The sequence below is a fragment of the Caloenas nicobarica genome, chromosome 7 (assembly GCF_036013445.1).
Source record: "Caloenas nicobarica isolate bCalNic1 chromosome 7, bCalNic1.hap1, whole genome shotgun sequence".
NCBI classification, from domain to species: domain Eukaryota; kingdom Metazoa; phylum Chordata; class Aves; order Columbiformes; family Columbidae; genus Caloenas; species Caloenas nicobarica.
In genome coordinates this window covers 14,649,313-14,676,292 of record NC_088251.1, presented here as the reverse complement: position 1 = coordinate 14,676,292, position 26,980 = coordinate 14,649,313, and the positions used below count along the sequence as shown (strand labels likewise).

Here is a 26,980-nt window from a genome sequence, read left to right as displayed (position 1 = left end):
ATGAATTTTAAGATGTAGCAAGTGTATTTCTATTCTGAGTGTTTGGGTTTGTCCTCCTGAAATTTGCCTGTGGTCACATAAATACCTGATCTCAAAGAAGAAATAGTTCGTTTTGTTCTCCCTATACATGCATGCATTTAAACAGAAATACCTCTCCACATTACATTTCCCAAGAGTCCTTGAGTTCTGACCAACATTGGCTCAAATGCTGATAAAGTACTTCATGTCTTCTCCAAATTTGTGGTAAATTTCTCTATTTTAATTTTTAAATTAAATTTTTTATTTAATGTGCTATTAGCTCCTTGCCAGTTCTCCAGAAACAGGTAAATTTGATCTCGTGCAATTGGCTCCCTCTGCAGCACTGCCCCTCAAGCCATCAGATTCGAACCCATAACCAAACCAGGTGATTTACAGTAGCCTGCGCTGGTGCTGAACACACAGAAACACCAATAATCGCTGGGAGGGGACTGCAGGGGGGTGTGCTTAATGCCTTCTTCACATAAAGCGACAAAGATTAAAATTAAACAACGGTTAGACTATTTGGAAGAGCATGGAAAAGTCACTAAAATGTTATTTAAAAAAAACCCCAAACAAATAAACACACAAACCAACAGATTAAGGCCCCCGAAGCAGCAGTTTCGTTACAGACCCGGACCCCCTGCCCTGCAGTACCGGCCGGGGCCGTGAGAGCGCAGCACAGCACGCGGGATGCCCGCGCGCACGGACACGTGCGCGGCGCCGCACGCGCGCACCCGCCCCGCCTGATTCTAATTCAATTAGAGCAGCCTGCAACTCCAGAAAAGAGTAATTCAATTAGTGCATTGTGGAGCTCGACAATACCTCCAAGCAGATGTTCACAGTCCTGAGGAACCGGAGCTCGCTTTAAAAATACCTGTACGCCTTCAGCGTGCGCTGCACACGCCATTTGTCACTACGGCTTTACACACTTTCCTGACTTCTAACAAGGAAAGACAGAAAACTCCGATGAGTTTTGTTTCATTTTTTTAAACTAATCAGCCAAACTAATGCCGGTGTTCTAAAGACCTTGCCCTCTCCATACCAGGAAAGAGTGCATTACATAGTGACAAGATAGTTAATGCAGAGGCTGAAGGAGGGGAAGCTTTTTAGCTACAACGCACTTTAAATTAACCATCACACTGGGCAAACTGGGGTGGTATTTCTCAATGATGATACTGTCACACTGCTTGATACTCAGACTGAAGAATAAAAGCACGTGCAACTTTTGACAATCAATACACATGGAGAATAAATGCCTATTTCTAATTACTAAATTGTAATGCACTACCAAAAAAAACGGCTCCACTGATCCACACAGGAGGACTTCTTTGCTACATGAAAGGAAGGAAGCATCTCTTCTCACTGCTCCTACCTGAGAGCTGAGATCCTGCAGCACGACCCAGGGACTGTCAGAGTTTGGTGGGCTTCCCAGCATCACCACGTATCAGCACGGCTTATGCCACCCACCAGACAAGGCTGCTAGATGTAAGGGGGGATAAACCCTAAATATGTTTGTTTACCAAAACTGTTCTCTAGCCGTTGGGCATTTATAAAAAAAAAAAAAAAAAAAAAATCCCTGGCTGGGATGACCCTCTTGGTCCTCCCACAGTGAAGCTCCCCAAAGTCTGAGCCACTGGGGCTGGATTCAAGTGCAAAAATTACACCATTAATTTGTCTTAATTTCTGCTTCTTCTCATATCCCCCTCATGCTTGTACAATTGCTCCTGCCAGGTGGTAAGACGAAACAGGAGAAACTGCTGCTGAACACCTCCAACAAGAAACTTTGCTTAAAAAAAACAGGTGTCACATTGTGGCAGTTCAATATTTCATAGCCAATACAAGGAATGTGCAACAACACTGCAACTTTAAATCTTTGCCTGCCGTGTCAGTCTCTCTCTTCTCATTGTAATGCCAAAGGGAACAGCAATCAGAGTGGAGATGTTCAACGTGATAGAGGTCAGGACACTGGTGGATCAACGTACCAGAAACACGACCTTGTTTATTTTTTTCCCCAGTGTTATTGTTTACAGGGTGCTTTGCTCATGTACCTTGTGGTTCTTAGCTAAAAGATGAAATTACAGCCCAGGATGAAGCGCCCAGGCACACATCCAATTTGTGTTTCCATCTCAGAAAACAAAAAGCTTCTGAGGCCCTCGGGCTGCCATTCAAACTTGGAGAGGCTGACATTTTTAACAGCATGAACCAGAGACTGGCAGAGGGAATGATCTAATGCATTTCTGACTTGTCAATCAAAGATCTCACCTCTGCTGTCTTGTAAACAGTTGGGGGCCACCTAACTACATTCATAACCACAGGAGAGCCTGGCGCCAAGCAGGAGGTGCTGGGACCACGAGCTCTGGCTATTACTTACCAAAATTCTGATTCCATTTTAGAGGAGCACCATAAACCCTCCGCGGGCAGATGCCACACAGCCGCTGGGAGAGCGCGGGGGGAATATAGAGCAGGCTGAGCTGGGGGCAGCCACATCTCCACACCGAGCGGGTCTGACTGGACACCCCATCTCTCTCCCAGTCAGAGACAGAACTATGCACACCACCAAACATTGGCTCCAAAGCCAATTTCCTTCAAATGCATTTTTCACAAATGCATTTCTGAACATGCACAGTTTGCCCACCCCAAGACTTCAGTTTTAGCACCCGTAAGGCCATAAATAATGCAACAATGCTTCTCACATTTACGTTGTATTTCCCAGCAATAAAATAACAGCTCTTAGGGTAAAACACATTAACATGCTGAAGGAAATTTAAGAAAATGAGTGTTTCTATTTACCAAAAATGCTTCTTTAACAAATATTCCACTTCCTAACATGAAAACGTAAACATTAGGAAAAAAATACATGTAAAAATCACGTGAGAAATTAGTTCATCTCTTCCTCATGGCTGCAACGGGCTTCCATTACTACAGATCATTTACATCTTTCACACTCTCGCCTTTCTCCAGAAGCGATCTCAGTCCAAAGAAAGGAGAGGTGTACATCACGTCCCTGCTGCACAGCCTCAGGTGTGCAACTTCAATTTGCCCACCACAGTCCATCCATGCTTTCCTCAACCAGGGCACAGCTTTCTGCCTGTGCCAAGGAAGACACACTTCACTTCTGCAAAACCAAGCAGAAAGTATTTCCCTTCAACTGACAAACCCTCATGTGCAGTTCTTTATGGTCAAGACCCTCACTTCAGGTAAGCAAAATGTTAATTTCTCGCATTCCAGAGAGACATTTCTGTATTGAACAAGATGCTGCTACCTCTGCCACAGAAGTTAATCCTCCTCCTTGACTACCAGAGCCTGTTACAGAAATAAGATTTTCAGATCTGGCAAAATAAAGCTGACCAGACTACTCTTCGCTTTTCCATTGGTGCCTAGGCTCCAGACAAAGAAGTAAAAGCATCACTCTTGTCTCAAAAAGTTTACAATCTAAACTGGAGCTGATATTTGTGATGGTTGTCAATTAGGTAAAAAGGAAGAGCTGGACTGTTCTCTGTGGTTACCCTGATCCGTAACCTTTGGCAAGACTCCTAAATTGCTCCTTATGTCTTCTCATTTATAAAACAGCTTACAGAAATGAATTCAAGGAAATATTACAGTCTTCTGCAAACCTGGAAGGATTAATACAATCATTTCCTTGGCATACTTGATAGATGTAACTATTAAGTCACAATTTTCAAAGAACTGCAACTATTGAAAGCAACATAAACTGAGCCTTGTGAGCATGCACAGAAAAGATTCAAAAGGGAAAAGTAATTATCTTCAGATGAAAAATGTCATGAAAAGAGACACCTGTTGGCACATCTGGAAACTTCCAAAGCATGGATTTCTATGAAAAAGAATATACTCTATATAAGTTTATTTTTTTATTAAGAGAATCTACACTAAACTTTGTTTTCAGTTGCTTTACAGAAGAACAATACAGTACCGTACTTGGAATGGCTGGTCTTTTTCCCTTGTCAAAATATCCTTTGAGCTCTTCCCGCAGAACCTTATAAGGAGTTCATGTCCCAATTTGCTACCATCTTCCACCATGATCTCTACGAAATTCAGTTACGCAATAGACTACCAGTTGCAAAGCCCTTTGAGATAAAAGATGTTAAAAAACTGTTTCTAGCTCCTTATTCTGCCATTCCTGGGATTAGCCTTAAAACCTTTCCCACTGTGGGAAGATTGCCAAATGGAGCTGAGGAACCAGAAGATCCTGTTTTCACACAAGTGTCTCCAACAATAAAAACACATAAAGAAGAAAAATGAAGATATCTGACACATTAACAGAATAATCTCTAAACCGACTATCTGCCAATGTTTCCCGTGAGGAGTCAGCTGGGCTTTAACTGAGCTATTCTAAAAGACCCTCTTTCCACATTTCTGTCTGAGCATCTGAAGGTAAGCATGTAAATAACTAGACAAATTCAGCAGTGACTAAGTAGCCTTCCAGATGGCATCTTCTCTTTTGCCACAAGCAAAGAACATTGATATGCTTCTCCAGTTACTTCAAGCTTGCTACAGAAAAAAGAAAATAACTTAATATGAAAAAATTCGCTGGGCTACACAAAAGTCTTTAATGCTTTCCTAAAGATTCGATACCAAAAAAAGCATTAAAGAATGATGGAAATATTGCAACGTCACAGCTTCAAGCAGGCTCCAAATGACTCCCATGTAGACTTCTGCACTGGAAAATGCAGAAGCCATGCCTCATAGAGGGCAGTTTTCTTCAAACCATGCAAGTTAATGGGGATCAAAGCCCATTGAAAAAAAATTAACTGACTCATTGCTGCAGAAGCTGCTGCTGGCAATTTAGTTTCTCTCTTAATTGGCACTAAATACGTTCTTCAACCTAAGAGTCAAAGTGCTGTGAAGAATACCAGTACACCATTTTAGATGGCAAGTGGGGCAGACTTCCCAAGTTCCCATAGTCACTAAATATACATGGAAATGTCTTTCAAACTCTGCAGGAATGCAAATGTCAAAGTCACAGGACTCTCCCAAGAAACTGTACATGGTGAACGGTTGTGCAGCTGACTCATTTGACCCCACATATGTATGTGCTGTATTAATAGAAAAGTTATTGTTCATATCCATCATGAGCAAGAACATCTTGAGCTAAGAGAGGCTAGTTTCCCTTCCCCTTTGTCATATATGCTTATCCTGAGTAATCAAAAATCATTCAAATAGAAAGAAAGAAGTCCCAATTTGAGTTTATAAATTGCTTTCTATATACCGTTAAGTTTCCCTAAAACTTGATCTTAAAGAGAGCTGAGATTTATTCAACAGCAGAAAATCCAAAAATGAGGCCTATCTGATTTAATCAAATTATGTAAATCAGGATTAAAAGTAGGAGTCTAAATTCTGCCTGTTGTCTCCAGAGTCCTCTTAGACTAATAAAAAGTCATCTTCCCCTTCCCCCACGGAAAGCTCTGCTAAAAGCTTGCTTCAGCAAAGGAGGCCTGGCAGGACACCTTCCCGAGTCCATCAGTGCTACTGCTGGGTCAGCAAAAAGAGTTGCAGCAAAATGATGCAAGACACTTAAGCTTCTCCTGAGACTGTGAGGATTATTTCCACAGTACTCTCCTAGCCCTGGGAGCATGAAGACAAATACCAAATAATCATGCTGTCCTTTAAGAGCAGGTAACGAACCTTCACCAAATGACTGAAAATTTCAGAAGAATTCTAGCTTATTCATTATGTCTGGTTTTGCAAGATTCTGGTGAATAAAACTATCTGCCACAGGTTAGGTCAGCAGCAGCATAATCCAGCAGCATACACCTTGAAGAAAACATTCATGACGCCACAAGCTCCAATGAACGTGCAGCCTACAGAGAAACTCTTAAGGTCCCTCAGTCACCGCAGTTCACAGAACATCTCGGAGACAGAGTATCCAACATGAACATAACATCTCTGCACTCCAGTCTCTGCTGTTCTCCTGGTCATAACCACGTCATAGTAAAATACTGACAATGATCTTGAGCCTTGTCTAAGTCTCTAGATGCTCGCCCAACAGCTGCCTCGCTCTCTACCCACCGGAGACTAGCTGCATTTTATAATATTCACTGGTCACCCAAAGCGTCTGAACAAACCTGTTTGGCAGAAAGCTGTCTCACGACAGGAAAAAAAAAACAACCAAACCTTGAATCTAACAAATTCAGAGACCAAAGAAAGAACAGATTTCCTTTATTTGCCTTTTGATTGACAGCTTACTAGTACAATAATTTTCTGTAGTCAAAATGTCCAGACTACTGCTAACAAACCTGAAGCAAACAAATGCTGGCATCAATTACCACTATGGCAATGAACCCACCCCCTCAGTCCTTTAAGTGGCATACAGAAAATTTAGATAGGAGGGGAATCACTGCATGAATAGCCAGATTGGAGACTGTGTGATGGATACTGTTTGCCAAATATAATTAAGGGGTATATTTTTGACACAGTTGAAAGCCAACAAAAAAGATGATGGTACCAATCCAATTTAGACAAAATAATTACATTATATCAAGGTAATGGAAATGTCCCAGCACTGAGCTGCCCTGAATCTACACAAGATGGGTTTAAATACCAGAGATCTGAATGACATAGGAGAGGCATACAGTATGAAGCAGAATAAGGGGAGGTAAAGCAAGCAAGTAAAGGATGCACACGTACACAGGTGAAGAGAAAAGAAGGAGTGGGGAGAGACAGAAAGTACCTGGAAAGCTGGGAGTGCGCCAGTCCCTGGGTTATACAGGCATCGCAGCGAGGGCATGCTGTCCGCCAGGCTGGAGCAGCCCAGCCACAGAGATCTGGGCATAGAGCACTGCAGAGAAAGGACAACTATGAGATGGGACTGTGTGAGACAGGATGGCACAGATTACAGGAACTTTCAAGGCTTAGCCAAATGGCATCAACACCTGGCCTTAAAGACTGAGAAATCTTTAAGAGAACACAAACTGCTGATGAGTCTTTTCCCTGGGAGAAGCTTTACCGATGTCACAGTAGGAAGAAAAAGGCACTACGGATCAAGAAAGCAAAATTTTGATCACTTTTCTATGCCAACATTGTGAGTTTTTCCAGTAATAAAAAGTTTCTTTCCAATTAATCAGACCTCTTCTCCATGCACAACCATGCTCCAGGCACAACACAAAGCAAGCAATTTTGCAAGGGAAGCAGAAATGGAAATGACAACTTTAAGTGTAATACTGGCAGGGAAAGAAAAGGGTTTGTATGTTCATTTTTTTGTCCGTAAAGGGATCAAAAGGAAAAACCTGCAATCTAAGGTGAAGAGGAACTTGGTGACACTTTACAGGAGTTTCATGTTTCTGCTTGCCTTGTTATTTGTTAAAATAAAATACAATTATTATAATAAATTGATGCTGTTCTTCAAAATACAAATACAAAACAGGAGCCAAAGCAGCCAATCAAGGAAAATGCTAGTCATTTTGATAGTTAAAGTCATTACCCCCTGAAATATAGAGCTGCTTGTTCATTTTACACCACTACTATTAAATTTAGGGATGCATTATGATAGCAATTGCTTTTACCAGCCACAGAGTTTTTGACGCCATAAGCACTGCTGCATTTGTCTAATTACTGGCAAGGCAGGAAAACACAAGTATATTTTAAATTGGCATATAGCTATGAAAACTGTAGGACATGATGGATCAGATGCTAGAGGTTTCAAACTCTCATACTCTTCTTTTTTGCAATCCTCTCCCCCGCCCCGGCCTTCTTTTTTTTTTTTTTTTTTTTTTTTTTTTAAGGGGGGGATGGGAGGAAATCTGAGTGGAAAGGGCAGCTGGAATGGGTATGAAATGACAGCTGCCTTTTGAGCCACCATTTCTTGCTGCTCTTAAGAGGACTAGAAAACCTTGCACAATCTTGCACTAAATTAGTATGTAGGAGCAACATAACCCATCCTTGAATAAGCAGAAAGGTGATCATCAACATCCATAATCCGGTACTGTGCAGACAGCCACAGAGAGATTAACCGTCTATCACCACAGTCTTTGCTGTACTTTGTTGCAATTTACACTGCTATTCCAGAAATAGTATTAAAAGGCTGCTGGGGAATATAACCTATATAAATGGACTTATTAGAAGTTTATGATACCCTAAGATAAATTCCTCCCCTTGATCTCAAAAAGTCTTCACTTTACAAAGATACTGAAACTCAACAACTTGACTACTTCATAATGTTACACATCACACGAACTTGTAGATAATGCTCATCCTGAAGACAACAAAATTACAGCCATAGTGTTATAACAAGCAACAAAAACCCAAGCCATACTTCCTTGCCTGCGATCCTAACCTCCCAGAAAGCAAACACTCTCACAAACCAAAACCTTCCAAATGCCACCGATCTCTTCTTTGTAATGTAATATGTATCACTTCAGCTACTAAAAGCTGCTGTGTCAGTCAGCCTTAAAAATATATGTGTATACATATATATGAAGTGGACAGCTATGGTCAAGCATTTCACCGATTTAATAATACATTTACTTAAATCGAAGTTGTTTATTACTCTCATCACAGTAACAAGGGAGATTAACTACAATATGGTACCTCTGATGATGCAGACCAAATTCACTAGGTAAGCATCAGCTCCTTACCATTACCCATCCTAACATTCATAATGTAATATAAACTAAATATAAGGTGTTTTGGTTTGGTGGGGTTTTTTTGCATACAGACTTACCAGTCTCGCCCCAACTATTTATTCCCTCTTCTCAGGCTTACCCATCCCTTGTGGTGGCTCAGGTTTTCATGCTGTGATAATGAACTCGAAGAATTGATTGCCATTAAAATTAGACTGACAAGATAAAAGAGGTTACTTTAAATATTTGTGCTGACCAAATCACAGAAAGACAGAAAGGCAGGAAAAATGAGAACCATTCTGTCAGTGGAAAGGCAAGCTTATACTACCTAAAGTTTATGTGAGATTATGGCTCAAGTCAGAGCCATTAGAAGCTGCACGTATAGGACTCCATCATGCCAGGGCACTTACACGGTAATGAAATGCCTTCCTCTAAAATTGCCACGATAACAAAGTAAAACATTGGAGGTCTATTCTGCAGAACTCCCTGCACCTACAGAGGATATCATTACTCACCCATGCACCCTTGCTGTTGAGTATTATTCCAGAATTAGGAAGTATGCAGTAAAAAATTAACACCACCTTCAATGACTTCTGAATCTGCTCCAGTATCTAACAAAATTGATATTACTGATACAGTTGTGCTACCTATCTTGAAAAAATAAGTGTAAAGTTGCACTCAGTGTGGGAGAAAATGTCATTCCTGTACCTGCCTTTTACCTATTGAAGGAAGCAGCGATGCTAAATTACTGATGGTGACTGAAAGAGGCTTATTCACAAGCATGAACAAAAGGCCCCAGGTGCTTCAATAGAAACAGCTTGTGTGTAAATCAGATGAGTGACCCAACAGAACAACTTCATTTACAGCCTGATCTCTGAAAAATCTCAACGGCCTCTATCCCCATGCACTGAGCAAGCCACGTGTCAAACACTCACTTTTGTACTGCCAGCTCCACAAACAAGGGACTGGCCTCAACATTCACTACTTGAAAGCTGACTGACAAAATCCTCTCCTGAACTCAAGTCAACCGACATTGATTCTTCAAAGCAAAGATACAGAGGCACAGCGGCTGGAGTGCAGCCAAATGGGAATGCTGATATTGCTTGCTAAGTACTGGGCCAGGCTGCAGCAGCCTCTCTACCTTCCTGACTCCTGATTGCATTAATACTTCCGATGTTTGCACAAGTTTCGGACCCAGGGACACAAAACTTTTAATTTATAAAAGCCAAGCATCTTTAATACACATTGAATGGCATAAGATAGGGAATTATTTGACAAAAATGCCAAATATCTTTTTCCAACTTATTTTCAAGTCCCATTCCCTGAAATATGAAATACATTTTCTCACTAAAGAAATACAGGAAATAGTTTCAAATAAGACCAGCATCCTCCTTCTGACAGAAGCTGGTACCACCTGCTGCACTGGTGATTAAAATGGGCTCGTCTTTTTTTGAATTAAAATAGGCTGGATGCATTCATAGTCACTGGCTGAACAGAGTGGGCAGTAACCGTGAGCTGAAGGGAAGCCGTAGTTTAACCTGTTCAACTGTTCTTGTAACCAAACTGCAAGAACATTTTTTTACTGCATCAGATGTTCTGCCACTAATAGCCAGCTCTCTCTCTTCCAATTATTTGATGTCCTAAAGACAAATCTCAGTACACACTCAATGGCTAATTTTTGTGAGTGCTAAAAATTGGTTATTTACTCTATTTGCTATTGCATTACAAGATTATATATTACCATTTCAGACTGTTTTCTTTATCAAATTTGTTCTCTTCCAGTCCTTCAGCAAATACAATATACCAGGGTAACTAACAAAGTTCTAGTAAATTGTGTTACAGGTCAGAAATACATCACCTTGTCCTGTAAAACTAAGTGGCTCTACATGGGGAAAAAAACAAAAGTTCTTGGACTACTACAATTTACAACTATAGTGCACAGGTGTGAAAATACAAACTTGCTGTAAAACAAGAACAACAAAAAAACCCCAAACAATAGTTTAAGGATATTTTCTTCACACTTTGGAGAAATTAATTAGACAGTAGTAGAGAATGACTGTCTCTAATTGTGGTGCATTTTAACATAATAAAAGTGTAATAACCTATTATCCCTGCCTGAACCCTGCACTGAATCATATGATAATCTGCATGCCTAAAATGCCTTTGATTTACAGGTAATCTAACATATTTTTACACATCTTCACAAGTTAGTGGCAAAATCTAAAAGGAAACCCATTTTTTTTTTTCCAAGGGCTGCTTTCTGGTCAACTGTACATAATACTAATTTCAGCTGCTAACCACATCGATTCTAATCCTTCCCTAGTATAGAATTATTTCCCTTTAACTCGAAAGATAAACCAATAACAATTTCCACTCCTCTTGGAAGATGTGAATTAAGATCCTGTTCACCCAGTATTTTCATTAAGGAGCATAAATAGAATACGACATATGTTGACAAACATAAGGGATACTCTGAGGAGTAGTAAAACTACATACACCACACCTGATCTTGATATGAGGAGACAGATCCTCCCCCACTTCTTGTTTGCATCAGTTTAGAAAGCAAATATGGGATGGTTGGCAAGTACAATTGTCCCTGAAAGTCTCTTCTGCAGTAGTTTCCTGCACGGTCTCTAAAATCTATTTCTCAGGCAATGTGCCTAAGGAATTTTGATCCTTTACGATACTTTATCAAACACATGCTCAGATGTTATTAGGGCTCCTAATATTCACAATTATTTTCATAATATAGCACAACAAATGGGAGAACAAATTCCACTACTTTTCAGTCCCACTCAGTTCCTGTTATACTTTTTTGGCCACATATTTAACTAAGCCAATGCTAAAAATATAACACACTTCACTTCCACGTTGCGTCCAATGTGCACTATTCCTGTCACCACAGAATGAAATACATTGTATGAAACCTATCGGACAAGACAGCTGCTATTTACATTACAAATGTTGGTCTCATAAAACTTAATAACAATTCCAGAAATTTACTTCTGGCTAAAAAGTGATTTTGGTTCCTTTCTTTGGTCAACATTTCATCTTTTCAATCTCTCATATATACATAAAAATGAAAAGGTTTCTCATTTTTCCCTCTACTGTTCAGAGAGGTGTTCTCTTTGATTAAATACATATGATATAGGTATAAAAAGAGTATCAATTCCCAGTGCATCTTGTGTACTTTCACAATTAAAAAACCTGCCATACATATTTCATTTTTTAGCTTGGATAGCACTTGATCATACAGGCTTCTCATCTGAGAAAAAAGTATACAACACAACTTTTAAAAAACTTGCAAAATTAGGAGAAAATTCTTTTTTCATTATTATTTTAGTAGTTTTTTGTGGGGCTTTGTTTTTTCTTTTCCCCCTATCCCAACAGTGGATACAAGGCATACTAAATACGTAATTACATGAGAGAGCCACCCAGCTTTCAAAGGAGCCATTCCAGTGAATTGTGTAAATAATATGCCTTTAAAGACCCTAACATATGAATACAGATTTACCAGTTATGGAGCAGTTATATACCTGAGAGACAAGAATAACCATTTAAAAAAAAAATCCTGCCTAATTATGAACTTACCAAAGAGACTAGCATGGCTCAGAGCAAATTAATACTTCTATAACTTTCTCTGAAAGTTTTTTGTCTTTTTTCATTTGAAAATAAGAAAAATGTTAAAAGCTGCAAGTCTTAATTAAGCCAAAAACAATGGCCAAAACCCATACAGTTAGAATTTACACCTCCTTATACCCCAGACCACTGTTCCCTGCACTTAAGATAATTCTGACTTTCTTTGTCAATGGCAGTTTTTCTTGAAAGTCTTTCCATAGTAAGAAGATGAATTTATAAAATAAAGAGGCAACTACAGTACTCCTCGGAGTCTGACCATGAGAAGGATCTCCCAGGGCTCATCCAGCCCACAAAGTGTCAGTTCTTCTAGCTGGCATGTATTGCACCAGAATCATGATGGGCAACAGGCAGTTGCTGGTAAAACCAGAGCACTTCACAATTTCTCAGCTTCCACTGTGTTCAGACATTTTGGTGACACTTCCCAGGGCATGTATGGGGACAATTAAAAGTGGTTTATGCTCCTGTTTTGCTATAGTAAATGTAATTGAGCTATATTATTAAAGACCCTTGAAGCACTTTCACAAACTGCAAATTGAGCAACTCAATACCTCACCTAGGGGAAACTGAGAATATGTTCCTAGGACAACCATAGAATCTGTCTTCAAAACAACTAGGTCTCACAAATAGCAGGCTGAAACACACTACCAGGGTTCAATTATAACACTCTTCCTAGATTCCAAACATAGGAAATACTGGACTTTTTACAGATCATGGACTTCGGTGCAGTGGTTCTCCCCCTCATCCTGTGGCTCAGGGGTTCCTACATTCTGCAAGCTTTCCTGTGCACACACAGCTCCAACCACTGCAAACGATTCTTTTTCCTTCAGCCTCCCACTTTTCATGTAATTGCTCGGTAAATTTTCCTTAACATACATGTTATGCAAACTCTAAACTTTGCTGCCTCTCTAGCTTACAGTAACTCTTTACAAGAGATTCCAGTTCACTAACTACTCTTAAATAGCAAAGATAAGGGACATACAAAAGAGTCTACATACTCGCATTATCCAAATAATTTCTTACCTGAGTGGGATCCAGGAGAACCAAATCACAGCTTTTAGGTAAATGTTTGTGAAGAAATGTTTCCCCCAAAGAGTGATTACTGAAGGTCAATCTGCAGGATTCCAGATCAACAGAAATTACACGCCCCAGAAAGGGGCCAACTTTTTGTCTTTAAGGTGTACGAGATCATCAGTTGCCAAGTGCTTGGGGGAACTTGTGTAGATCATATCTGAACTAGACAATACTAATGTTTTAATAATTACAGAACTTTAATCCATGAAGCTGATAAATCTAAACCAGTGCACCTGCAGAGCTGTAAGGTTCAGATGCCATACCCTTCTTTAAGGAGTAGAACACGCAGAGACTTGTGCTTCTTTAAGCAACACCACAGACGGTGTTGTTAACAATAAGCCCTACCCAAACTTAATAAAAGCAATCATAACAAGATCTAAAGCATGAAACTACCTGAAGGATTAAAATGGAGATCTTACAAGACCAAGAGCATTAGGCTCTTTCGTAAGCAAGACAACATAGTTGCTATTAAGATCCATCATGTCCAAAGTCTGATTTTGCAGCAACTCCAAACAATTAAAAAAAATCTTATTATGTCATAAGAGATAAATCTAATTCTTTGACACAGACATTCTCCATGAGTTTGGGCAGAGTAACATGGCATCTCAGTTCCACATCCACACAGCAGGGACAACAGAACTACCCTGCCTGAGAGAGGTGCCAGAGACTGAGTGTATCCTCCGTTATGAAGCTCTGACAGATAACGCCAAAAACTGAAACAACAGAAAGCCAAGAAGAAGAGAACAATGAATCATCATCTTTATAATAAAAAGCAGAAAGAGCAATATACCAACTGCCTAACCATAATTGGACCTGAACAACTATGAGGCTCTAAAAAAATACCAAATCCTACTCTAAGAAATGGGATGAAACCCCTTCAGCTTAAGACACTTCTACAACTTCGGTCTAAATTTCCATCACAAACTGCAGCGAACAAACCTATACTGCTGGAGAGATGAAATGGAGGTTTCATTAGATTTTCCCTCATCTCTATCTGTATTTAATTCCATAAAATCTCTCAGGATTATTGTTATGTTACACACCAACCACACAAAGGTGTTTCAAGAATAACTGATATATCTGCATAGCACTTTGCATTCTCAAAGTACTATATGAGTGTGAAATATTAATAATGAATTGCAGAAGAAAGCTTAATTCTACTTTCCACCCAAGGAATTAGTATGTGAATTTTAAAAAGCATGTGGACCCACTGAAAATAGAATACACATTTTAGAAGTTAAGGAGGAGATGCTAAATGACAAAAATCAAAATGTTTCCATAATCATTGCATTTTTCTCCTAGGAAAGTACAATTCTAGTGGAAGAATCCTGTTTTCACCACAGTTCTGGTTTTTACGCTCTCTTTTCCAGCTGACTTGACTGAAGTGCAGACCATTAATATCTAAAGTACCTTGTTTTGATTACACTGGCCTTTGCTGGTACCAATCTAGTTAAGGTAGCACCAAGAATTTCCAGCATAAAACACATTTACAGGTTTATAACTTGGCTCTAAAAATTCTACTCCAAAAAGACAGTGGGAGGCAGAAAGGCTCAGATGAGCGCATTATATTACATATCCTATGTGATGCATACTTGCTTATAATGGTATACGAAGGGGAGGGATTAGCTTTAACCCTGAATTACCATGTTTCACAAGCTACGTAAAATGATTGCTTTTAACCTCCCTGTTTACCTAATCAAAATAATGTTTTATAAGTGTTTCAGCTAATTAAAAGCTTAATTTGCCCAATTTCAGAGTTTGGCTTAAATCGTAGAAAGTGTCAATATAATACAGGAATTGGAATGTCATTTCTATTGATCATATTTAAACACTCTCCCTCCCTTCCTCCCCTCAGAAGCCAATTGCAGCTTGTCCTCAAAGGGTCAGCATCCAGGTGATTGGCCATTGCAGCCTGCACACAGCACAAGGCTGCTCTTCAAAGTAAGGCTTAAATGAAGATCAAGGCTGAATAAATTAACTGTAGATGTTTGCCTTGTTGTAAAAGATAAACTCACAGGAAACAGCTACAGTAAAGAGAGCTTTGCAGGTTACTTAAAATGCTGTTCTTAAAGCAACATGTATTTTGGCCATTGGTATTGTATTTCTTCTAGCCCACCTAGGAACACAACACAGCTCTCCACTGCAGCACAGCAACATTAAATATAAAAACCTGCCGTTAAAGGGCAGAGGGTAATGGCATCAGTGTGGGCGACCCGTGCTCAGGTAGTGTTCAACTATTATCTCCAGTTTAAGTAGGCTGAAAATACACAAATCCAGCCAGCACCATTTTTAGATAAAATTGTCAGTTTTATGGATATTTATAGTATGTGTCCAGCCTTGCAGAACTCCATCTTCCTCCACCTCATCTGTAATATAAACTGCTTTTAGTCCACATTAATACAATGTGTTACTGAGATACTTCTCACAATCTGTATAAGCCAGGCAGATCAATACTCAACTATGTCAAGGAAAAAAAATCATTACATTAGGATCCTATTAAAAAACACAGACACTAGGAGGATAAACCTGATGCATAGACACCATTCTGTCTGTATGCATATGTAGATTACTGCTTTTAAATACATTGAAAGTGGGTTTCTTTCCAATATATGGTTTTAAAGTATCCTACAGGTAGGACCTTTGGTATATATCCTATACCATATCAGTCTTGCCTCAAAAAAATTTAACCTCTCTGCTTCTCATAAGAGCTCTTTCTTTTGATCAAAAGTTTCCACCCTTTGTATCAACTCCCTTACCCATATACTTCCTGTGGTGAAATCACAGCACTGAAATTGGAACAGCAAAGCTATTTCTGTGACAGCATCTGCTGATGACACAAGCTCAGGTTTACAACTTTTCCTTAGATCAAGGAGGAGTAGGAAGATTTAAGATAAAGACTTTTGAACTAATAACAGTAAACTAAAAATCAAAAGGAAAGTAGCCACATGGAAAATTATTTTTTTAAAAGTTTAAGTTCTACTATTTGAGGTTGCCTAATGTGAAAGTCTCCTTGGAAAATTCACTAACTGAGCATTTTTTAATTTTTTCCCCTCAGTATTTTTCAGAGTCAAAAAGCATATATCCCACCTGCATCAGAGCATTGGTAATACAACACAGCAAGAACAGATGCAGGTCTGTTTGCCTCAGAAGTAAAACAGAACAGCCACACAATCCTCTTCCTATTGTTCTCCCAACCTACCACATAAGAAACAGAAACTGATGCCATGCCCTGCAGGTCAACAAACGAGCTCCATGAGACGATAATTGCAGAGTTGAGATTCCTCTGAGACACCTTGCCACCACCTCAGCAAAGCTTAAATCAAGAAAACATCAGCTTGAGTGTTGCCACTGACCTTCATTAGTGTGGACTTGGGGAAAGAGAGAGATGGTCTCCCGAAGAGAAGCTCCAAAGCACACTTCACCTTTGCAACACATCACTTACCCAAAGAAATGGTTTGCAAATATAATACAGGACTCAATGCCCATCCTCTTACAGGTGTTTAAGCTTTTCTCAGTTTCACGGAAGACAATGTAAGTTGACAGTAGTAAGCAACTTGCACAAACAAGTTACTACTGACTACTTGTAAGATATGGAGAAAAGACTGGAGAGCACTTGCAATGAAACTTGTGTTTTTAAAGGGTTTTGCTGCTGTAGTTTTTAACTCTGTCCCACTCCACTCAAGTGACTTGGCTCTTTGTTTCTGCTGGGCTCACGGTACTATAGATCCCTTCACCACCATGTTTCATCATTTCACAACTCCAGTTGCCACGACAACAGGATGCAGCTTATCTGCTGTTTTCATATTTCCAGTTTTTGTTGCCATAACAACACAATCATTCTTGCTTTCTACGAAACAAGCAACTTTAAGCCACATATTCTCAAGGACACAGGATTCATCATACATGTATCTTCATGAGATAAGAGATTTGTACAGGCAATTTGTAAATTAAGCTATTTTTTCTGAAGAGGGATTTTTCACTCACAAGTGAAAAGCTGACAGCAATTGCTAGAGGCAGACTGCTGAGACATCTAAAGCCTGGCCTTTAATAATAGCCAGAGTAATATAGCACTAGGCCACTTCCAAGTGGGGAGTCCCCACAGTGTCAGATCGTGTCAAACCGCACAATTGTTATGTGATGTAAGTGTCCATACTTGTTTCACCCAGGCAGATCTGAATTAGACGCTAGATGCAATTCTCTTGAGCTTTAACCCAGTGGCCTTCCCGTTATTACCAGCACCACCACCATGCAGCTTTGTGTTTGAAGGCCCATTTTAATTCTGTAATTCCAGCTGTTGTTGCAGATTAGTTTTCAGACTCTGACCCTTTTCACTTTCTGGTGATTGCATTTTGAACTTTCATTTACAGGAAGTGCACATTCATAAGACTGGTGAGAAAATGTTATACAAACACAGCATGCAAAAACACAAAATAGTGATGGCTATGAGGGGTATCAGCTAACATGGCACCATAACTTCATTACACCCTCAGTTATGTACTTCACTAATGAGACAAGCACGGGTGTCCAACACGGTCCCTCACATGAGATGAATAACAATAATACAGTCCAACCTGCTTTAGCCATGCTTGGTATCCAGAAGATATAAGTTGGAATCCATCTTTTGGCATGTGTATTCGGGGCTAGGAGAGAATAGACATAAAGAGAGACCTCCTTTTACACTGGGACCTAGCTAACCTAAATCTAAATTCTGGAGTATTTTAAACAATGCAGATTTTTTTAAGCCACATATGAAGGTTTAGTCCCCAGATTAATTCTTGTTTACTCCTCTGATATCAGGTGCTTTGAGAACACTTTTCTAATACAGCCAACACAATTTTTACAATTTCCGCCGTTTTACACGTCGACTCAGTACATTTCCTTTATTTCTTTAAAATTTCCACACAAATGCACTTGGATAAGCACAGCCTCTGTGGTGGGTGTAGTAGCACAGATTAATGGTCATGAATGATTTTGCTACCATATAAAGCTAAAGGGTGTCAAAACAGCAGCAGCCAAGCTATGAGAGTGTTTTTACAGTCACCATCCTCAACACAGTCAGACCAGACATTGGACAACACAAAAAGATTAAGGAAAATCCCTGAAGAGGTGCAACCTTAATACTAGGGTAATAGGAATCTATATCCATACACAGCCATAAATTATGCCTCAAACTGCCAGAGAAATGCTACCTGGCATGACATTCATTTGCAGTTTGAAGATATTCTCACAATCAAGTGGATTCAACATTCTTCCACGCCCCCCACGCTCCAAAAAAGGAAAAAAAAAAAAAGAAAAAAGGAGATGCTTAGAAATTAAAATCACATCTAAGCAACAGAACCAGACAGGACATCTGACAATATCAAGTCCAGAGACCTTTCTCACTCCTGGAAACTACTTCGCAACTCCTTCTTTTGTTCATTGTAGATCCCCTCCAAACCAGTAGATGTGTGCCCCCCACCAGACCTTCTGGAAGGCTGGAAACATCTTTCTCATTTTCAGAATAGTTCTGTTCAAGGTGGTTTATCCCCATTTTTGCTTGTGTCAGCACAATATTTAGTTCATAGGAACTGTGTCCACCTTGGTACTTGTAACACCAAAAAATACAATTGGTTGGAGAGGAAAAATGTGTCATCGCTGAACGACCAACCTTCACAGCTATGGTGGGGAGGTAGTCCAGCCCTGGAATTTGAAATTAAAGCAAGAACCAGAACAGGCTAAAATCTTGCCTCTAAAGAAAAGTACACATACAGGATTTTACAATATGCTTTGAACATTAGTTATTTTTGCTCCTCTCCTGTTTGAATCGAAATCCTCCTAAATCTTCCAAAGCAGTAGTAAGATTATGCCCTGGTGTCCTACTCAGTAATCTCAGTCAAACATGAATTTTAATAACCACCATTGTGCTGTTAAATTAAAGTCAAGTATATCTGGTTACTGCATTCACCTGCTGAGCTTGGACTTGCAATGCTTAACACATTAACAAACTATGTTTTAGGGGACTTCTCACACAGCCAGAAGCATCACGCTCCAAGACCTAATCCTTACTTCAGCACTAACTTCATGGGTGGTTACTCTCTCTACTACTGTAAAATGAGGACAACACTCATTTAACCCACCTCACAGGTTTGCTGAAAGGAACTGCTGACATTTCTACGTGCTTTGAAAATGGAAGAAACCATGAGGTGCTACATATCTAGCAAGAACACTACAGAAACCCACATTTTACTTCTGGCTCAAGTCTTTCAGTTGCTTTTTCAAAGTAGCACAGCTCAGTATACCTATCAAAGAAAAAAAAAAGCCTTCATAAACAAGCAGAAATAACGACCTTTTGAAATCATAGTGTCAGGAGTGAAGAGACCTGAATATCAGTCTTGGATCTGCCCAGGTTCACTCAACAAATTGTGAAAAATTACTTCATTTCTTTTTGTTTCTGACACCTAACCTACACATTAAAGGATAGTGAAGCTCTTAGAACCAGCAGGCTGCTTAACATTTATAAAGCCCACCAGTCCAGAGTAGTTAGAGTAATTGATTTAAAACATTGATTTAACCATTTAATTTTAAGACCTTGGTCCTGCAAATATGCAAGTGTATTAATAGATCTATTTGCCATCAACAGGATTACTCTCATGCAGAAGTGTCTCCAATATCAAAGATAACAATGTATTTCTATTTAGACAACTCTTACCAATGCAAGCTCTTTGACTTCAAAATAAAGTTCCTTGAGTATTAGCGATAAAAGTAATCAGGACTTTCAGCAGATTAGCAGGTACTGTAAACATTTATTTTTCAATGCTGACAAGTTACATATATAAATAGGAGAAACTAAGACCCATCCCTCAGCACCATACTTGCAAAATCCCCTCAGTGAAATATGTCTTCTCTGCATTTGACACACCCACCCTCATCTAAGAGGAAAACAAACTATACAGAAGAGAAACTAACTTCACCAGTACAAGGTATGTCATTACCTTCATACTGCTGCTTATACCATTAAAGTGGGATATTTGCACAAGTGAGCACTGATTCATTTCAAATACAAGCACTGACAGAAAAGCGTAATTTACTTAAAATTTCTGGAGCTCTCACTTACAAGCATTAATGCACACGGACTCACCACTGGCTAAACATCTACAACTAATCTCCTAAATTTTAAATTGTGGTGGTTCTCCTAGGCACATTGTGAACAACCCTAGGAATGTCTCCTTCAGCAACAACACGTAATTAAATAAGTACATCCGGTTAAAACTTCCCAAATTTCAGTATCCGAATCACAGCAGACATGCAACTACAAAATTACAGAAGAGGAACTCATACATGCTTGATAACTTAAAAAAAAAAAAAAAAAAAAAAAATTAAAAAAAAATTGCCCCTCGTCCCTCAGCCTTTAAAAGATCTGGGACATAGGCAAACGCCTTGTTTGAAAGCTGTACTATGTTATCAATCATCACTAAAATCTTCCATGATTATGATCCACTCAAGGCAATTCTATCAGCAATACAATTAATTGCCCAGCAAGATCTACTCAGTTTTGTATTTTCAAGAGTACACACCATTTATGCTCATGGCTCAATATCATTCACAAGCATAATATTTTCTCTTAGCATCTGTTCCAGCACTTTCCATGGCTAGGAGTCAGACTGCTAGGGTCATTTTCCTCTTTCAATAGCCACCTCAAAAAGTAAAAGCACTATAACCACTAACTTCTATCATGCTATTTTGTGAATATTTCACATTTTTATCTAGGTGAGTAACTAATTTGCAGTACAACCTTGACAACTTCCAAGACATTCACATTTATTATTGAGGACTTGCTTTAAAAATGAGCCTTCCGTCACCACAAATGGCCTATTCCGTAACCATCAGTGACTTATTCACAGTTCTGAAATGCAATTTTACCCTGTGTGAAATGCCTACCTTCTCTTAAGTTCTGTGGCCACCAAAAAGACTAATCATCTATATATTACCCATGTATTAAATTATATTATTATAAATATTGCAATTGTCTACAAACCCATGAGCCAGAATAGCTTATTTTGCTCATCTTTTTTCCTGCAGCCCGACTTTCTTCCTTCAGTAATCTACTTTTCCATTTTTAATCCATTTGATTTCTGCAGTTCCTAGCAAGGCCAAAAACAACAGAATGATTTTTGAGAACAAGTCAGTAATTTAAAATTCAGTGGTACCCTCTTCACTTCCCTACAAAGGCTGATTTTTAGAGGACATTTAATTACAGGCCTGAGTTCCTATTTTCTAAGCCTAAATACAACCCCTGAAGGCTTACAATATTTGAGTCACAGCTGGAGCTGTGGTTACTATACAGTTTAAATATCAGCCTCTTTACTGTGCAATTTGTTTTGAAAATCAAATCAGATGCCATGTCATAAACAAGCGCTAATTAAGTACTGAGCAGAAACTGAGCTTTTTTTGTGCGAGAAGGGTTCTTAAATATCTGCATCTTCACTTCCATAAGAAAGAATAAATATGTCAAGAGTGATAATTCTAAAAGGAAACCTACTATGGTACTTGCAAGGCAGTACTGCTGCTTCTCCATTTCATCTGCTTCCATGTAAGATGAAATGGGGGGGAAAATATAGTTGAGATCTGTATTAAATATATATGTACTAAAGACCTTATGAATCTGATCATATAACCTATGCTTCTTTTTTCCTCAGAGAGGAAATTTCACTCTGTGTTTCCATCACATACGATTTAAACAGGCAAGCTAAACCCATCTCTCTCTGTCACTGCAAAGGAACAGTGAAGCTACTCAGATTTTCATTCCTTTTAAGTTGTGATTTACACACAGTATTTGACAATAACATTGCATCATTAGATCTAACACCTTGTTTGATAAATATCGAGAACAAGAATAACGCATTTTAATACTCTTAAGGTTGCCTCTGAGTAACAATATTCATGACTCCATTAACTAACAGGCTCTCGACTGGCAGAATGAGATCTGTCAGTCACTGACATGGGAGGGCATGGCCAGCTGCACTGAAGATTGCCCAGTTGAAATGACTTCCACAGCAAAGGAAAATATCTCTTGTGGCCTAGAACTTGTTAATGAGTTTGTATGCATTACAGCAATTAACTGAATTCCTACTACATGGCCCAAGCAGATACCTTACTCCACTGCATAAAGCAGTACTAAAAATAAAGCAGTTAGATCTGCGGAGTCTAATTCAACAAAACCAAAGATAGGATTTCTAAATTTTTAATTATTATTAGGAGAGAAAACCATAAGCTGACAATATTTAAGCATGCTCTTTGTGAGATTTTGTAGAAGGAATGAGTAAAGACTGAGCTGGTTGACTATCAGATCTCACAGTTTGATACCAGCTCCTTCAGAAGGATGGGGCACTCCCGAACAGCGGGCTCTGACTCTGCAAATGGAACAAATACACCACAAGTGGTGAACACGGCTGCTCTAGTTCTTTAGCTAATTTGTTTAGAGTACATTGACCAGGATCTGCTCAAAAACAATTCCCACTGGAGAATGTCTATTTATATTCCTTGACAGATAAAAAGACAAGTTTTTATATCCTGTAAGAGCAGCAGCTACCTGGAGAACTACTTTGGTAACATGAAACACTGGGATACCTTCTTAAGGGCTCACAAGAATACTAAGCTACAGTACTCGAAACCAAATGGTGATCTGTGATAGCACTCCATTAATCTTTGGACAAAGTAATAGCAAGCTCTGCAAACGTGCTTGCTATAGCAGTGTAAAGAGATTCTCTTCATGCCCATAAGCAAAAACATGCTTGATTTCACAACCATTTGACGTTTTCAGTCTGAAATTCAAATCCTATATTCAGCCTCCTTCGGGACTGCAAGATCTGTGGTGAAGAAAAGAGAAGCTACATTTCTCATGTTACTGTCTGAACTAGTGCCAGGTAAATATCCAACAAGAACAGTAGCATTCACAGTGAACACATTATATATAAAACAGAAGCTGGAAGCTTTTGTCTAGAGATAATAAAACAAAGCTGATGCCTTTTAAGTATCTTGTCTCTTTTTCTTCAGTCCATAGAAAAGTCAGAAAGCTCATCTGGATTCCAATTTTTCACTGAGACTCAGAGCATCAGGAATAAAAAATTCTGTACTTGAGAAAAAAATATTGCCAAGGTGAACAAAATTAATAAGTCTGGAAAACTACAACCTCCATAATGAGCAAAAGAACCTATAGTGATAATTTTCACCTTCCTGATCTGCCGAATTTTAGGTAGTAGACAAAAAAGCATGCAGAAGAGATGGATTAGAGGTCTGTGCCAACTATCCCAGAAGGAAATCTGTGGTTCACAAATTAAGTAGACAAATTTGTGAGAGGAACACTGTTTTTTTTCTAAAGAAATGCAAATGCTTTCAAGAGCAGACTCGAGCACTCAAGCCAAACATTTTCCTGTGCAATAAAATAACCAAAAAACTTATTTTTTGGAGGAATGGCCATTCTACCCCCATCCATTTAGCTTACAAAGCACTGTGCTACAATTGCAATGTGGAACCTATTCACTCATCATAAGTAACTTGGAATCCATAACTAATTGCCCTGAGTACTTACCAAGACATATTAAATTTCCTTTCCTGATCGAAATGCCCTGTACTGAGTTCAGCTCTACAACAGTTCTCAACATCTTGAGACCGGCACAGATGTAAATGCTCCTTTGCTTGGTTTGACTAGAGGAAACTCCTCTTTAGAGCAAGAAGTACCAAAGAAGTCTGCTGTCTTGGAGGACTACGATGCAAGAATCAAGCAGGGGCAACAGAAGCAGCTGAAGATACCTAACAGGCAGCCTCTGGCAGCACCCTCATGCAGAACAAGTAGCTGTAAGACAACTAGCCACAACAAGTCTAAAACACTGCAGAATTGACTGGCCAACCTTTAAAAAAATAAATAAAATTAAATTTAAAAAATAAAAACAAAACCAAAACAAAACAAAAAAAACCAACACACAATGAACAACTACAAAACAACAAACCACAGCCACACCACACAGACAGTATGTCCTGTCTGCCACGAAAGGAAATCTACTGAGGCCTGAGTACTGATAACTATCGCCAAAATGAAGCAGTCACCATGGGAGGCCTAAGTAAATCTACTCCCAATTTAGAACAAATTAGAATTAGTGCTAGACTAACCCAATCTTCTTCTTTAAGAAGATCACTGAAGTCCAGACAAATTAGAAGTAGTTAAGCATTTGATAGACGACATGTAGGAAGTTACTAGTTAAAATGGAGAGGATTAGGACTAATACCAGAGTTGTAAGGAGGATAAGAAACTAAAAAGAGTAGATGACCAAGGGTTATTTTGAAAAGGGAACCCTCAAGCTATACAGAGATTGATCTTTATTGAAATCCATCATTAATATTGAAATTAATGATAAAATATTCTCATTAATGGCTAAAGAACCACAAGAATTATCAATATACTAATGAAATTGGCTAAAGACAAAGTTAAGAGACATCATAAATACATAGGGTACAGCGTCTTGAAGACCTGGGTAACAGAATGTACATAAATTAAAAAGTAACAATATTTCGATATAAACTAGGGACCCAGTAACTGAGAAGAGCGAAAGACATCCTGGGATATATTACTCATTAGATAATGATGGTTCACCAATAAGATGCAGCCATGAAGATGGCAAATGCTACTATAGGATATTGTATAAATTGAAAAATTCCCAGAAGAGAGAAATTAGGATTATTGCTTTTGTACAAGGAACAAATAAAACTTTTCCTGAAATATTCTGTATAGCTCTGGTCACCCATGTTCCAGTGAGGTTAATCAAACTCCACAGCTGTTTAAAAAGGTCTGCTAAGATGATCACGAGTTATAGGAAACTTCATATGATGGAAAGAAAAGAAGAGGGGGGAAAAAAAAAAAAAAGCTTGTTTTAGCCTGACCAGATTGAGCTCAGAGGAAAATACAATTGCTCTCCACGAATACATGGAGATGAACACAGGAGAGTAAGAAGAGCTGTTTAAGCTTAAGGACAACATTGGCACAAGAACAAATGAGAATGAATTAGCCATGAATGAAGTCAAGCTGGAAAATAAGAATGAGCATTCTAGCTTTCAATGTAGTTAAATTTGGAATGGCTCTACAATGGTGTAGTAAAGAAAATTCCACTCACTTAAGAACTGCTTTGAGTAGCTCGCAAAAGGGACTAGAGAGCACACTGTCTGCCAATATCAGACTTGAGCCCACGCTCCACAGGACCTGTTCCAATCCCATGTGGAAATGTTTCCTCTCACTGATGGGTTCTGTACTGTTTCGACTCTACATAAAGTATTAGTTTAAGATCAGTGAGACAAGGATTTATAGGAATATCTTGTCAGTAAAAAACTTTCAGGACACTTATGCTTGTTTATAAACAACAGTTGTGACAAAGTACAAGAGCACACACTTCACTGGAGTCATCCCAGTCAAAAGGAGGGGAAAAAAAAAAGGGAAAAAGTTACAAAATTAAAGTGAAGAGGGAATGAAGATTTTCAAACCTATTAGCAATAGCAAACACCTTCTGTCACATCTGAAGATAGTGTTAACATTGTCTGGATTTCTTCAGAAAACTTGAGATGCTTCCAAGACCCATCTCCTAAAACAAGATCGATCCATCGTTTCTTGAGACTACACCCACTTCTCATTGCTCTAATTTGCAGGAGATGAATGATAGCTGGCTGCATTTCTCAATCCAGTTGAGAGCTTTGGCATTTAAGCAGGAAGGGCACTGAGCAGACCCAATGAACCCACCCCTGGAGAACCGCAGCATCTTCCTAACAGACAGAATTCAAGGCCAAGTATCCCTAAACTAAAAGCAGCTCCCACATAAACTGCCCCATTCTCCATCTCTCTGACAATAAACTACAAATGATGTGCATAGAGAAGGAGAGTGACTATATTATATGACAGACTTCCATGCTAGACAATTTTTCTCTGAAACAATTATACTGTTTTGGTTACTGTATGAGCAAGCCTGGAAACATTTTCTTTTCTAGTCAGAATGCAGTCTAGCCCTGCTTTATATCTAAGCAAAGACAACCATCACCTTTCTCCCGTGTATTTAATCCATCCTCCCCTATTTGAAAAAAAAAAAACCATAACCTGTAAGAATAATTATGTCCTTAGCTGGAAACATCAAGTAAGAGGACTCCTACAAACTGAAAGAATTCACATGTAGGCACAAAGCCAGTTGATGGAAAAACCACATTGGAGTTTTGCCCGAGCTGGTATCTCCCCAACTCCCTTTCTTTCGATCTGTTTTGCTCCAGGTGCTTCCAAAGAAGGTGGGCTATCTAGACTAGAGGTGTAAGTACACTTATTACTGTTCTGATGACACACAAATGCACTTAAGAACAACTTCTTAATTCCTTCATAGTTATGTCCCTGCACCTTTTCCCTTCTTAACATGGGACGAAGGAAGTTAAGCCAGCACCCAGGCTCTTTGCTTCTGCTAATCCAAACTGGATACGCCAGTGGATTCTGCCAAGAGGTTCCATGGCTCCTGCTCACAGACTGTAAACACTTCTATCCTTCCTTCAAGAAGACTGGAAAGACCCCTTGCTGAGCTTTCCCATTGTTCCTCATTCTCTCCTTCCTGCTGCTCTCATCAAGATGAATGCACATACCCTGTTCCAGCAGTAGGGGGAAGGAAAATTAAATCAGATGT

General features: G+C 39.1%; 1 protein-coding gene across 4 annotated transcripts in view; it reads right to left on the bottom strand.

The window, feature by feature from the left end:
* Positions 1-26,980, bottom strand: part of BTRC (beta-transducin repeat containing E3 ubiquitin protein ligase) — a 123,760-nt gene that overhangs the window by 89,210 nt on the left and 7,570 nt on the right. For 2 of the 4 annotated variants that reach the window (XM_065638610.1, XM_065638612.1), the window contains exons 2-3: positions 17,876-17,944; positions 6,707-6,814 (exon numbers count right to left, since the gene is read on the bottom strand). The exons of 1 other annotated variant lie outside the window; for it this stretch is intronic. In XM_065638610.1, the coding sequence (XP_065494682.1) occupies positions 6,707-6,814; positions 17,876-17,944 (177 nt within the window). The remainder of the gene's footprint in view (positions 1-6,706; positions 6,815-17,875; positions 17,945-26,980) is intronic. One more of the 4 variants, XM_065638611.1, reaches the window with a different exon arrangement.